Source organism: Channa argus, chromosome 2 (genome assembly GCF_033026475.1).
Source record: "Channa argus isolate prfri chromosome 2, Channa argus male v1.0, whole genome shotgun sequence".
Taxonomy (NCBI): Eukaryota; Metazoa; Chordata; class Actinopteri; order Anabantiformes; family Channidae; genus Channa; species Channa argus.
Genome location: NC_090198.1, coordinates 6,889,103 through 6,904,144, shown reverse-complemented (window position 1 = coordinate 6,904,144; position 15,042 = coordinate 6,889,103). Strand labels below are relative to the sequence as shown.

Genomic DNA, 15,042 nt, shown 5'->3' with positions numbered 1-15,042 from the left:
AATCCCCCCAAGGGGTCACTTGGTCTGCACTTATATAGCACTTTACACTGCTTCTCATTCTCCGGTTTGCACTTGTTCAAGGACACTTCGACATGTGACCGGAGGAGCCGTAGATCGAACCAACAACGGTGGAATTGGTGGACGACCGCTCTACCTCCTGCGCCACATTTCAAATAAAGTTTATTTTTTGAAATATACTTTTGTTACCTCGCAAGATTCTGAGTGACTCTAAGGAGCATTAGACTTAGATTGTTGGACTGAATATGGAGAATGCAAAAGGCTTGCATTGTTTTACAGTATAATGCAGTTGGCTATGTGACCTTCAGAGCCATGCTTGTGATAAAAAGCTTGGTGAGAGGTCACATTTTCTTGTCTCGTGTAAATGCACTGACAGAAGAAGATATATCCTGACATCAGTTTAATCGAAATGTGCTCATGCTTTGCCATGATCTAATTTCCTGTCCTCTAAGCCCTCTGGTTATCCACAGGCTTCCCCGCCATGCTACAGCAGCTAACAGAGATAATAGCTGGGGTTATGGATTGACCGGTGAATCACCTTGTACTCTTGCTTAGAGGAGCGATGGACGTGTTTAGGAGCCAGGTTGCAGCGTTGTTTCGATGCGAGAGCCAGAGCTGAGAGCTCTCTTGTTTCTCGAGTGCAGACAGGGTCTTGCCGGGGCCACGGAGCAGTGAAATGGAAAGCATGCCATTCCCTGTTCCGCTTGATGCCGAGTGACTGTGAGAGGTTGTGTCATGTTCCTTGGCTATTGACTCAATGACTTGGGACTTCACGACAAAAGCCTGAACCCGTGCAGGCTTTCTGCAAGCTGACAGAGAAATGTGTCTTCCACTTGTCTTCACATTGACCCCAGGACTCTGCTGGACTGACGTGTCCACATCCCCAAACTCTCACCTCCTGAACCCAGAAATAACCTTTCCATGACCTCGTCTGTCTCTCACGCTCTGTTAGCCCGGGGTCTGGCTGCTATCGTGCCAGTTCACTGACACTAACCATTTCCTGATATAGCTATGGATTACCTGTCCGTGGCAACCTCTTCAGCTTCCGCTACATGGATGACATGGCTGAGAAATCAGCCTTATGTGCATCACATTATTCACTGTCACAGTGGGTTGAAAAGTCAAGGCACCGAGTAAAAACAGGCCATTAGCTGGTACTGAAATGACAGCTAAAAAGCTTCATGGCTGCTTCTGCCCTCACGTCCGTCCAGGAAACACAATCAGCATTTGTGGGAAAATTATGAGATCCAGACTTGCGACACTGTGAGTAAATGATGACATATTCCTCTTTCCATTATGCAAAAAGATCGCAAAGGATCATTCTGCATATTTGAGTAATGCCTTATTTTGTGACATGGCTCTGACAGCTGACCTGATTTATAACAAGATTCCCCACATTGTTAAAAAGAAAAAATCTCTGAGTCGGTGACAACGGCCCAATTATTCCTTTCATGCAGAAAAGGTCCATGTACAAAAGAGGCTGTGAATTGCAAATCCAGTAGCCGGCTGTCCTTGTTTTCTTCTGATCTAATAATGTGATCCATCATTTCAGCAGCAACGACTCCACACCCCAGGCATGAGGAAGAATCCCACAGAGGATAAGAGTCAAGATGTTTGCATATCCATATGTACAGTCCTAAAGTATGAGGCTGTGGAGGAGGAAAAAAAAAAATCCCCAAATCATTCTTATCTGTTGATATTGTCTTGAAAGTATTTCTTGATAAAACTCCTGGCAGTCCAAGCTGCTATTGGTTGTCACTTACCTTTCAAACAAACACTTGACATCTATGACCAGCATAGATGTCTTCACACCTTGTAAAACTGTGAGTTTGCTGCTTAGCAGTGACACTGTCGGTTGAGGAACGGTCCTGTTGCGAAATCATCCATTACCCTGATGAGCCTGCAGCCCCCTAAAGTATGACAGCACAGCCACACGACGAGCGAGACAGCCGACTGCCACTGTTTGTCCCGCTAAAGCATTCATCACACTAATTACCCATGGTGCCAAGCAGCTCCTGTAGCCCGGTGAAGCTTTGGCTGCTCGTTTGGAGCCGACTTGATGCAGGGAAACCTCAGATGAGTCCAAATAGGAGGCTGTCCTCTTTTTCTTGCTCTCCTGCACATAATTAACTCAGCACTCCAGCAACTTGACAAATTGGAATGATGTATCTGGCCTCTATGAATAGATACAAATACATGATCAATCAAAGTACCGGACAGTGCGCTCAGATTGAGGAAATGTGGTGCTGTGAAGGACAAAAGAAGCGTCTTTGCTTTGAATGACACTTGGTCTTCTGTTGAAAAAGTGAGAGGGAGGGTTTGTTTCTTTGTTGTGTTTCTGCTGTGAAAATGTAGAAGCAAGTCAGTGCTAAGTGGGTGGTGATGAGAAAATTGGTTGCAAAATCTCACCATTTCATCATTTAAATGCCAAATTAAAACCATTATACTGTCTCCAATTTTCCATGCATAATGTTTTAGAGGTCTACGCACACAACCTGGCTTCCATCTTCTTGGAAAACTGTAACTGTTTCCCAAATGCAGACAGATTCGCAATGACAGTCTCTCAGAATTACAGTCATTTATGCCACCTGACCTTGAAAAGCACCAAGAAACACTTGTGTTTTTCTAGTTTCTGAGCCATTCACACAATCCATGTCCCTCCTGGCCTTCACACAGCTGTCTGAACTAATGCTACATCCAGGTCAACGTGATGTCCGCACATCACCTCCCTGCAGTGTTCCCAAATCAACAGCTCAAGGACAAGGAACTTCCTTTTTCTGCATATGAATCCAATCGGCCTCGCAGCCATACTTTTAGAATTTCACTGATTACTACAAGCCAGGAATGTATGAATGTGTCAAATGTGAAACTGTGTCGCTTTCCATAATAGTGTATGTAACAGTGTTAACAGTGACATTTTATACATGACAAAATGCAAAGAAGGGTCAAAGGTTATACATAAATGTCCATGCCAAGGTTAATTAATATAAATGATACAAAAATTCAATTTTCTTAACGTGTAAAAAGGTAATCAGATTGTAAACCAAACATATCCATATGCTTAAAGGGTGTATTTGGTCCATGCATTGGATGCTGCATCAACTGTTACCAAGAAGATCTCACATCTCCTCCAAAGCCTTCAGTGTGAGACTTCTTCAGCTTTACTTTGACAAAGAAAATGACATCATCTCCTGTCTGTCAGGAGAAGGTTCTCCTCTGACAGAACAGTTTTACCTTGTAACAGCAACAGACTGCTCACTGAACTCCATTATGTATCACATTGGCTAAATTATAATATCATGCTCTGTTATTCATTTGATCTGTTCTGTTGGATTATAATTTGTATTTTTATTTGTATTCTTTTTTGTATTCTTTTCCTTTAATGCATTGTTTGTGTGAGTGGGCCTCAATTTGAAGCTAAGTTGTTTGTATTTTGATCATTTACTCAGCTAAATGGGTTAATCTTGTGCCAGATAATGAATTTTAATTTGAGCGAGGGCAAAGGTTAAGTAGGACTTTGTACATGTCCTAATGAGGATTCCAACATCTTGCCAGTATGGCTCTGTTCACAACTGGGAAGACCAGTGGGTGGTGTGTGTGATCATTGAACACTGACCTGTAGCATAATGTGTCTCTCAAGCATAAAATTCCCTTCGTGAACAATGCTGAAGAAATCAGAGGTCAGCAGTCTGGGGTTAATGAAAAGTGAGTGGTGGGTAAAAGGTGGACTAGAGGTTACAGGTGAAGCAGTTGCTAAGAGGAGCTGAATGAACTGACAAACTATTGCTACTCCCTGCCCAAGATTTGACCCTGGTAAGAGCCTAAGAGATTCCAGCTTTGTGTTAATAGCTGCCAAGGTTAACCACAAGTCAATCTCCCTGCACTGGTTACTGTCCACAATGCATTGTCAGAATTTCGACTTCAAAACTGTGGCTTATTGTATTATTGATACAATATTATTGATATTGATTGTTGGTAGAAATGCCACTTTGAATATAAACAACTCTGTAAAGAAATAATAACTCAACACGCTGCATGTTATGTCAGTATTTTAAAGACTATTTAAGACATTTTTGCACAGCAGAAAATTTTACTTTTTAGTTGTACCTTTGCCGTTTATGCTATAAGAATCAAACATTACTGATATATTAAAAAAGATCTACTATGGTATAACCTTCAATATAAATACAAAATCATTAACCCAAATCTCTTGCACTTAGGTTTCACTTTACGCTGGCAATTATTATTTTACATCATTTTGTAAGTTCACCCTCATTACGTTCTATCGTGTAAAGTTCCCATTTTAAGGCTTAACTTAGCCTGTTTGTTGTGCTGCACTCGGGTCATATGCTTGTGTGTGTTTGTCTCCACATTAGCTTCGGTAGGCAGTGATACAATCCCACACACAGTTTATTTAAACATCTACTACCCGACCCCACACTGAATACATATTGCACGTGTTAGTTAGTATATTCTGCTCTTGTTTGATTTTCCCATATAACCGTGCATTTACCTGTCCTTGCCATGGCATCCAAGCAGGGTCGTGACATTGGTACATCTGCACGCTGCTTAGGCCTCCACCAAAACACTAGCAGCAGTAGTGCAACAGGCTGTAGTGCACTTTTAGATCACAACCACTAATCTCATCACTGTAAGGAGCTTACACCACACCCATTTATTCTAAATTGTAAGAACAGTCTGCATATACCAAGGAGTCTATGGTGTACACAAGTCTCAAAACCCCATTAGTTCGGTCACTGCAGTGTTTCTGATCATCACAGTGTGTTTGTCCTATTCCGTCCACATGTGAGCCACCATCTTTACCAATTTCAAAATTCATAAAATTAAATTTCAACCCAGTGATCCACAGGCCATGTGTGTCCAAAGACTCTCTCACCTTGAGCAAACCTGGAGTACTTCCACTGAATCTGTCCTAATATTGAACACTTGGTGGACTTAACAGATAACCATAGGGTGCCACTGCTTGTTAGATAGGGTAAAGAGGTTAGTGAGGAGCTGTAATTCAGTGATATATGCTTAAGCCACCTTGAAGCCTAAAAGAATGCTGCAGATCTCTGAGTAGCAATAGCAGCTATGCCCCCCACTGTGCTGTAAACAGTCACATCCTGATGGTTTTGCACAAACAGCAGCTTTCTCATGGACAAACTCTCCCTCGCTTCGTCTCCAATTAGCTCATTTTCTTTTCCCCACTGGTGATAATTCCTAAAGGGCACCAGATCACCCAAAACATGGAGAGATTTATTATCTTTAAACTCCCAAATCTGTGATTAATGCTAACTGGACTTGCCAGGAGATTGAACGAGGAGGGGGGAGTTTGGTGAATTAAACCGTGTGGGAATGCATCATCCCCCTCCACTGGGGTAAACACTTTAAGTTTGACCTTCCACTGTTGATTGGTCTTGGATGTCAGCCATGCGTTTTGTCAGCATGAAGAGTAAAGCTTGTTTTGTGTGTGAGCAGTCCCTGGATGATTGCAAAACTGCCCGTCTGGACAAACGTCATGGCACACTTGGCCTCAGAGCTGATGAAGCATGAGTCAATAGTGAAATGGCCAGACAGACATTTTTTATTGGTTTGCTATTATTATCCAAGAAGATTCTTCAGTCTCATAATACAAAGTATGGGTTGTGCCACTGGTCTTAGTGGCACAGCTGTATTAATGCAACAGTAGTATGTACGATAGATGGGACAAAACAACAACACTGTGCAAATAATTCAACCAATAAATTTCTAGGTGCATTATTAGGGCTGCAGTGTTACATAATCTAAAATAGAAAAAGTTGATCCAGTGCAACTAACAGGACAAACACGTATTTTAAACCACAGGAGAGACATGGTACTGAATATATTCCCTGTGGGTAAACGTGAGTCTATTCATGTTTTACATGTGAATCTTATTCGTTTTGGTCATTGTCGAAATGTAATATGACACAAATGTTTTAATAAAGGTGGAATTTTTGCATATAAATATGCAATAAAAATGATTTAAATGAAATCAATAACCTTTTAAAAGTTTCTGTTAATTTTACATCAATAAATGTGGTCTTGTACATTAAAAAAAAGTTGAGATAATCAACAGACAATCAATAATATTTAAAAGTGTAAAGAAACAAAACGATTAAGACAAAATTATTTCTGTCTATGCATTTGGGTCAGTTCATGACACATTTTCCAAAAAATAAAAATACTGAGGAAAGTCCAGTTCCACAAATGCAGATGAGTGCATATGATAATTTCCTGTGTAATTTACTGATGACACTAGGTGGCATCAAATTACTGCGGTTAGGATATACTGCTTCTATGCTTGTAGTGGTCCTCATGTGAGACTAATAAAATGTGAGTTAAAGTACTATGTCTCGTCATATCTCACATTTAATATGACAGACACTGGTTGTGACAGATTAACAGCGCGTACCGGAGTCAGGAAGCAGTGGCGACACACAAACACGCAAACAGAAGACAAGACAAGACAAGGAAAGATTATTGAAGGTAAGAGCTCACACCGTACACAGCAGTGTGCACCAACAATAGTAATCCAACTGGAGCTCCACACATCTCCTGGCGTTAACTCCACCCCAAAATACATACGTCAGCGTGTCTCAGCCCGTGACGTGTGGACGCACCACTCTCCTCCTCCGTCCCGGAGCAAAGCATCATCGAAATCATCATCTATCAACCCGTCTCTCTCTCTCTCGCTCTCTCTCCCCCCTCCGTTGTCTTTTAATGTAACTTGTGACTGATCGGGAGAGCAGGGAGCGTCTGGAAAGCCTGGTCCGGCGACTCCATCTCCGAGAGAAGGATCTGAAGAAACGACGCACGCTATTCTCTTTAAAGCTGGACACACAGGACAGAAGGGATCAGACTATCTGTTTTTTGGGATAACGTCGCTTCCCCTTGTGGAATTTCTGTCAGTCCGGTCTCTATGTTTCCCTCTGTGGATATTATAGTGAATTATCTCGGTCTGAATGAAGCTTTCTTTTTGGATTTCCGCCGCGCCGAAGCTGTTTCTGGGTGACTGCCCAATCTTTACTTGTGTGGTCGCGCGTTATAATTTCATTACCGTTACCTTATGAGTTTAATACATAGCTTAAAGCGCAACTTGCATTAAATTTAAAAAAAATGCCGCAGGTTCCCTGAGTGTATATTCGTGATTCGAGCCGAAAAACCGTGTGCGTTCATTATTGCGTAAAATAGGAAAGTTGTGTGCGCGCAAACTTTTGGAGACAGTCGATATGGCTATGGTGGCGTGGCGAAACACCGAAGGCGCCGGGGACACTCAGGGGACCCTCTCCTCCCCGGTGTCTCAGGTCGCACCTCTGTCCCTGCCCGGGGAGTTGTCGGGACACATGAACCCTGCGTCCTCTCTGGAGATACCCCCGGCAGCAGTAGCACCCCAGGGCGCACCGCCGCCCAATCCGTCCAGCACCACCACGACCAACATTAACAACAATACCTCCTCTTCCTCCTCCTCCTCGTCCATGGACAAACAGCAGAGCCAACAGATCGAGTGCATCGTGTGCGGGGATAAATCCAGTGGAAAGCACTACGGACAGTTCACGTGTGAGGGTTGTAAGAGCTTCTTCAAACGCAGCGTCAGGAGGAACCTGTCCTACACCTGCAGGGCCAACAGGAACTGTCCCGTGGACCAGCACCACCGCAACCAGTGCCAGTACTGTCGCCTCAAGAAATGCCTCAAAGTCGGCATGAGAAGGGAAGGTACGGGCTGGATCAATCCCGTTGTTGCTATCGGTAGAACCGCATCTTTTTATCCAGCACTGGTCATTTGAACGCGCCTGTCCTAAATATCCCAGTTTTGTGATGCTACATGTGCACGCTGTCGCCTAACGTTAGCCAGTCGGTGTCACGTCCTTCTGGACACAATGGAGACTAATTTAAATGTTGTTATCCACAGATATTTTCTCCACCTTTATCCTAGGCCCATTTGTACTGTGTACAGGCAGTTGTTATTCTGTTACCTCAGATGCTAGTACAAGCAGTTATACCTGCTATCTTTAAAATACTGTGTGGAGATTAGTGGGATGTAGTTAGCATCCTGTAGCATGTTCAGTAGCCCGTGTTATTGTTGCTCTTCGGCCGCTGTGTTGGTCAGACACGGCCGCTGTGGGGCGGAAACAGCCCGGAGCCGCTTTAAATGTCACATGTTCAGACTTGACATTGTTACATTTTCATTTGATTCAGTTTATTTTATTTATCCTTTAATTTGTAGCCTTTAATGTTTGTGCGCGTGTGCTGTGTGTGTATCCGCTCGTTGTCATTCTGCAGGTCGTCCAGGCCCCACGTAGCCCCCTGGACGTGTTGTTACCGTTACATTCAAAAGCCTATTAGTTGTACGAAGACATTTATGAAAAATTGTCATAGACTTTATTGCGGATTTCTCCACTAAAATATATAGATAAAGGCGCAGGCCTTAATAGGTTACTGTACTGCACAGTAACCATTTGAAATAAGGTCACACGATGTAAAGAGCAACAAACGCAGCACTGTGTGCAGGCCGTGGCCTCAGAGCATCTACCTGCAGCTGTGGTTTACAGTGTATCACTGAGAGTAGAAAGGGAGGCAGTGTGTGTGTGTGTGTGTGTGTTGTTTTCATTCTCTTTAAACGGTGTCCGCTGTACTTCCACTCATACTTTAAATCACCTGTGTGTTGTGTTAATCGCCCTCCAGTCCTAATTTGACCTGTCCGCTCTTCTCGTCGCAGCTGTCCAAAGAGGCCGGATCCCCAGCCAGTCTTATCACGGCCAGTTTGCTCTGACAAACGGAGACCCTCTGCAGTGTCACTCCTATCTATCGGGATACATCTCTCTCCTGCTGCGGGCCGAGCCCTACCCCACCTCCAGGTTCGGCTCTCAGTGCCTGCAGAGCAACAACATCATGGGCATAGAGAACATCTGCGAGCTGGCTGCCCGGATGCTCTTCAGCGCCGTGGAATGGGCCCGCAACATCCCTTTCTTCCCGGACCTGCAGGTTCCGGACCAGGTGGCCCTGCTCCGCCTCACCTGGAGCGAATTGTTCGTCCTGAATGCCGCCCAGTGCTCCATGCCCGTCCACGTCGCACCGCTGCTCGCCGCCGCCGGTCTCCACGCATCCCCGATGTCTGCGGACCGGGTGGTGGCCTTCATGGACCACATCCGGGTCTTCCAGGAGCAGGTGGAGAAGCTCAAAGTGCTGCACGTGGATTCGGCAGAATACAGCTGCATCAAGGCCATCGTACTGTTCACCACAGGTAACAGTTTGAACCAGTCCACATATGGCTACACTTCAGGAAACTCTCACACACTCAGTGGACACTGCGAAATGCATTTACAGCCAGTCAAATAGCTTGTAGGGTATGAACCAAACAATTAAAAATATTTAAATTATTACGCTGTAAGCTGCATCATAGGTCTATGTAAAAATATAAGAATATAAATTAAAATATATATTTCACGTTTTATCTTTACAAGAGTCTAAGTGTAACGAAAATACATTACTTACAAACCATTTCCACAGCATTATTTTGATCACATTGATGACGGTGTGAAAATTGGTGTAGATTGTTCTTATACCTTGACACCGTTACACTTATGTTTTAAATAAAAAGATTATTAGATACATAAATATGGGCTACTTGTATATACAATTGTTGTTATAGGAAATACTCCGGAGGTCTTTTCCAGACCATGATTTAAATGTTAATTTTAATGAAATGCAAAGAATTGAGGATGAAATGCCATCACGAGTGTTTTTTAGTTCAATTTACCTTTTGCTTAATAGATGAAATAATAATTAAAAAGAATTCCTACATATACCAATGCAATATCTGACCTCGAACTCTGTAAAGCTAAAAAGATCAATTTGTTTTGTTAGATTTTTTCAAATAAAGGTTATATTTTAAAAGTGACAATGAACTATTATGACCTCAGTTTTTCAATATTAGGATCAATATCTGAACTGTTTAAATTGTACATTTCTTTTAACATCTGATAGGCTGTGAGTGAGTTTTGGTGCATTTTCAAATTGTATTAAATGCAGGCAGCCTCTAAAAAATAAAGCGCTTTGGATAAACAATAAAAGATGCAATTTGACAGCATTTAATATTTTGTTCCATTGTTGCATCACATAATAGACGCATCAACAAAGTACTTTATCAAGTTGACAGTGTTATTCTATTGACACATTTGTTGTTAATTTCATGTTTTAACCCTCAATTCCAAATCTGTTTGAATAGTTTGCAATTTGCAGTCTCGTTGCATTTATTTATTTTTCAAACAGTGAACTACGGAATTAAATTGGAGAAATGTATCTTATTGTAATTTGCTTACACGTCAATCACAGAAATATGAATGCAAAAACAAACCTTTATTTTTGTCAGATTTATTTTGATTTGGCTTCCAACTAATTCTTCCACAACAGAACATTGTGACTGTCATTACTGACACATGCATTGCTAAATTTTTACATTTTGTATTCCTCGAAAAAGAGAATGTTTGATACCTGGACTTGGATCAAAGTAAAATGGATGAGTGAGAGCAAAGTAAAAACTAAAAAAGATCTTCTAGGTCTATTTTAGTCTCTATGAGCACATCAGAACACGTGTCCTCAAACTGGGACGCAGTAACCGCTCTTTAACCCCAGCCACTATCCGGCCTGCAGCTCTACAGTACAAACTGAGAGATCTTCTGTGTCTCGAAATACCACACGTACAACACATAAAGGTCTTATCCTGGCTGTTATACACTACATTGTAAACATCATTTTCAAGATTTGCTGGGAGCACCAGGACCTTATGACGGTCTCAGACTGATATCTGTTTACCTCAGGAACAGGACGAGTATCTGCTGCCTCCTTTTTTTCGTGCTGCTGTGTTTTCACCACAGCAGCCATCACCAGCACCAATTTAGTGATTGTACCTCTTATATTTGGACACCTTTGCGCTTACATTTAAAATTATTACCCAGCTGTATGTAACCGACTTATTTACTTTATCATTAAACGTCAAACAGGGGTCTTTAGACGTACCTTTGCTCTTTCTAATAATGGAATCCAGCCAGAACTGCACTCTCCTCAGTCCCACCCATCCAGAGGTGTGGTTTCCAGTAAAAAGCAACGGCAGCAAAACCTTAATTTTTATCTTTCTAAACGTACAAACATATAAAATCATTATTAATACACACAATTCAAACATTTTTCACACAACACTATGTCACCCACTGTTTTTGTTTTGTTTGTATATGCTGCTGTGTGTTCTAGTCCCTCTGTGCTAAACTAGTTGGTGATATACCTGTAAAATATAAGTATTCTGAAATTTCTTAGCCGTTCTCTTAATGTCTGGTTTTGACCGCTTCTCCTCCTGCATCTTGTGTGTCTCTTTGTCACTCTCTGGGTCTATAGATGCTTGTGGTCTGTCGGACGTGGCCCATGTGGAGGGTCTGCAGGAGAAGTCACAGTGTGCTTTAGAGGAGTATGTGAGGAGCCAGTATCCCAACCAGCCTAACAGGTTTGGGAAGCTGCTGCTCCGCTTGCCTTCTCTCCGCACCGTCTCTTCTTCTGTCATAGAGCAGCTTTTCTTCGTCCGTCTGGTGGGGAAAACGCCCATAGAAACTCTGATAAGGGACATGCTGCTGTCAGGGAGCAGCTTCAACTGGCCTTACATGCCTATCCAGTAATGGAGAAAGCTGCAGTGGTTCCACTAAAGTCAGGAAAGGTTCCACCCTTGAGTCATTTCAGCTACTGCAGCTTAAAATCTGTGCTGCTTTGGACAAGAGAAAAACTGCCAGTGGTTTACACACATGTAAAGTTAAAATACATCGTTCCACAATTTTCAGAGTGGTCTGCCTTATTCTTAATTGCTTCCCATTGTGTCTAGAATGGTCCGTAAACTAAATTACCCATTTTGGCAGTGTCGAATGATCTGGCCACTGGCAGAATTTTTTTTTTATTTGTTCAGAGAAAAAACAATAGCTAAAGACATGAAATGGCTGGTTGTGATGGACACTTTTTGCAGTGTGGTGACCACTCCCAGTCTTTGGATTTTGAAATAACAAACAGTATTTATTGGACCCTTTGTGTATATTTATCGTGCTTGTAAATTATGTTTTGGCTCTTTTTTTTTAAGAAAACATTTTATGTATTTTTGCCCTGGCTAGTGAGAAGACTGCAGGGATTGTCTTGTGTCGATTTTTTTTTTCTTTTGTCCCTTTCTTTCTTTAAACCCTTCCAGACATGGCACTTTGGACTATAGGAACATTTCATAAAGATTCAACACAAATGTGTGTGAAACCCAAGTAAAACCCAACATCATCAGACTTTAACCTGTTTGCACAATTGTGTACCAACAGAAAGGTGAGATTAATACTCTGTTTTAGTTACCCTGGGTCCTTACACTCTTTGCATTATTGACACACAAAGAATGCAAAGGAAAAGAGCAAAAAATATTTGGAAAGCACACATCTTGTGATCAGTGTTAGGTTGTGCCAAGTAATGCATTGCTGTTAATCACCGCACGAGTACTGTCATTACCTTTTACATTTATATAGTTTTAAATATGATTAGTTATGTCCTGGCAGATGTATGTATTTCTGCCGGCCACAACGATCCATTTCAATGTTTTACCTTTTAAAACAATATTTGAACCATGTTTTTCTCCTAATAATCAGAATAATCAGAAATCATCAAATAAGAGAATTTTGCTGCTCTGAGAAACTTCAGCCTTTATTATATTTCTCACCAGAACTGACAGTTGATGACGATGCGGAACAAGGCAAAAATAGTGAAAAGGTAACGAGGATGAATGTGCATTAATTTGATGTTTATATATTCTGGTAAGTTTAAGTAAAAATGGTATTGTTTTGACTATATACTTCTTACAGATCAAAGTAATGACATACTCTACTGGATTAACGACTAATACATTACCACACACTTTTAATTCACCTATGTTTCTAGGTCTCTTAAACTGACTGTCTCAGAGAGATTTTAAGAGCACTGGGCCTGACGTATAACTACAGTTTCTTCATACGATAAATGAACTGTACACGACTATACCCAGGTCAAGTTAGAAATCTATTTCCTTGTAATTCATGCATTTATGAGCCCAGGCTGCTTGATGGCACAACAGACCACTGCAGGGTATTGCTGAAATGAAAGCGTGTGTGCATGTGTGCACGTGTGTTTGTATGAGTGTGTATTTGTGTTTACTTCTTAATGACAACCACTCTGATGTACTGTGAAAGCTTATTGGTTAACATATTGGTACTGTATTAAATTATAACTCAAGATTTATAAATAAAGTGTATTTGATTAATTTTGCTATTTCACTCCTATGTTGTTTATCATTGACACTGCCTGAAAAATGTGTGTTTGCATGCATGTGTGTGTATGAGCACATGAGTTTGTGTACAGAAACTGAGAAAGTGAATGAAAGCAAAGTGTAGCTGTCTGCTGTTCTGGAGCCTGTTTCTGACAGTAATATTGTGTGTAAGCAGCCATTTTAATCAAACTAATTGCTTCCCATAGACAGGCTTTGTGTCTGTGTCAGTATTTATTTGAACTGGCCTTATTTGAAGACCTCCTGCAGGGAAATATTTAACTTTTCTTTAGTAGCTTGATCAGATATTTAACTAACTAAAACATATTTAAACCTTTAAAAACACACACGCAAGCTGTTTTACATGTATTTTACGTTGGTCCTACTCATGCTGGTTTAAGATTTTGCACTGGAGTGTGACACGTTCTTTTAATAATTATTGGGCCAAATAAATCCCTTGCACGTTAATAAAAGTGTATTAAAGAGTGAAACGACCATCAAAACACACCAAAAGTTCTTACAAAGCTTTCAATAATTACTATAATGCTATAACCATCATGTAAAAATAAAAGCATTATATAGGATAACGCCCTACCCCCTTGAATAAAGTGTTTTTGCCTATTTAAGCAACTAATCTACCGCCTCTTCACAAACGTGCTTATTTGCTATTAGCGATTCTATTAATTAATAAAAGCAGTAAAACTCTGCGTAAAGAGAAAGAAAACGGAGTTACAATCATGTCTGTGTTAGCAGATTAAGGAGGACAGAGAGGACTAAAGCAGCTTCTTTGCGTCTTAGTGGACAGAGAGCTAATGAGGGGCCCCTCAGTGCTCTGTCAGCACAGTTTACCCTGAGGAGGATGAAGCTGGGCGCTCGACGGCCCCTCTGCGCTCTGGGCCAAAGGGCCAACATAAAACAATGGAGCACTTTCCCACACACGTACAGGACCAAGAGAAGAAAACGCCAAGGGATGTGGAGACTGCACCGGCGGAAGAAAACCAGCTCAGACTGAGATCTACAATCAGGGGAAATATCTGAACTCCACTACATTTTAATTCAAGTCATAAGATTGGTGCTAAAAAGGAGAGCACCGTTTGTGGGGGGCTGAGGCTGGATCCGTCATTGCAGCATGGTTCGGACTTATCCAATCAGCTTTCAGGAGTAAAAGTGTGCAGCCAATCAAATCAGTCAGATTCTCTTCCACTTAAAATATTAATATTTATTGTGTCAAGTGGGGACTAACTCTTTAGGCCAAGACCCAAACCCACGGGAGGTATTATTATTAAATTTACAGATGTTTGAGGCTTATGCTAAAAACTGATATAAAACAATTGTGTAGTTCGTGTCAGTATCCTCCTTTTGTGCTTTGTTTTTTTTGTATTTATGTAAAATAATATTATTGAATAGAATAAAATAATAAATCTAATTATTGAGTTCATGTTAAGATGTTGACGATTTGAAATTACTTGGCTTTAACTTGAAGAAAAGTAAAACAAGTAGACCAACATTATTCACAAGAGAACAAAATAAGGAGTGAAAACAATGTCAGAGCGTCGTGTGTGTGTATGTGTGTGTGTGTGTGTGTGCGTGTGATTATCCTGTTAACAGTAGATATTAGTGAGGAAATCATTGGAAATATGCCACGTGGCTTTTTATGTCATTTCACCTTTCTGATGTTGTGTCTTTTACTGCAGAGC

The 15,042-nt window shown here is 41.3% G+C and overlaps 1 protein-coding gene across 2 annotated transcripts; it reads left to right on the top strand.

The window, feature by feature from the left end:
• Positions 1-5,718: 5,718 nt before the first annotated feature.
• Positions 5,719-13,343, top strand: LOC137112733 (COUP transcription factor 2-like). Of its 2 annotated transcripts, none has more exons than XM_067495206.1 (3): positions 5,719-7,788; positions 8,759-9,283; positions 11,431-13,343. In XM_067495206.1, the coding sequence occupies exons 1-3, from the start codon at positions 7,272-7,274 to the stop codon at positions 11,703-11,705; spliced, it is 1,317 nt and encodes a 438-aa protein (XP_067351307.1). In that variant the 5' UTR covers positions 5,719-7,271; the 3' UTR covers positions 11,706-13,343. The 2 variants fall into 2 exon arrangements, with proteins under 2 accessions (XP_067351307.1, XP_067351308.1); XM_067495207.1 differs by having other exon boundaries at positions 6,667-7,755.
• The last annotated feature ends 1,699 nt before the right edge of the window (positions 13,344-15,042 follow it).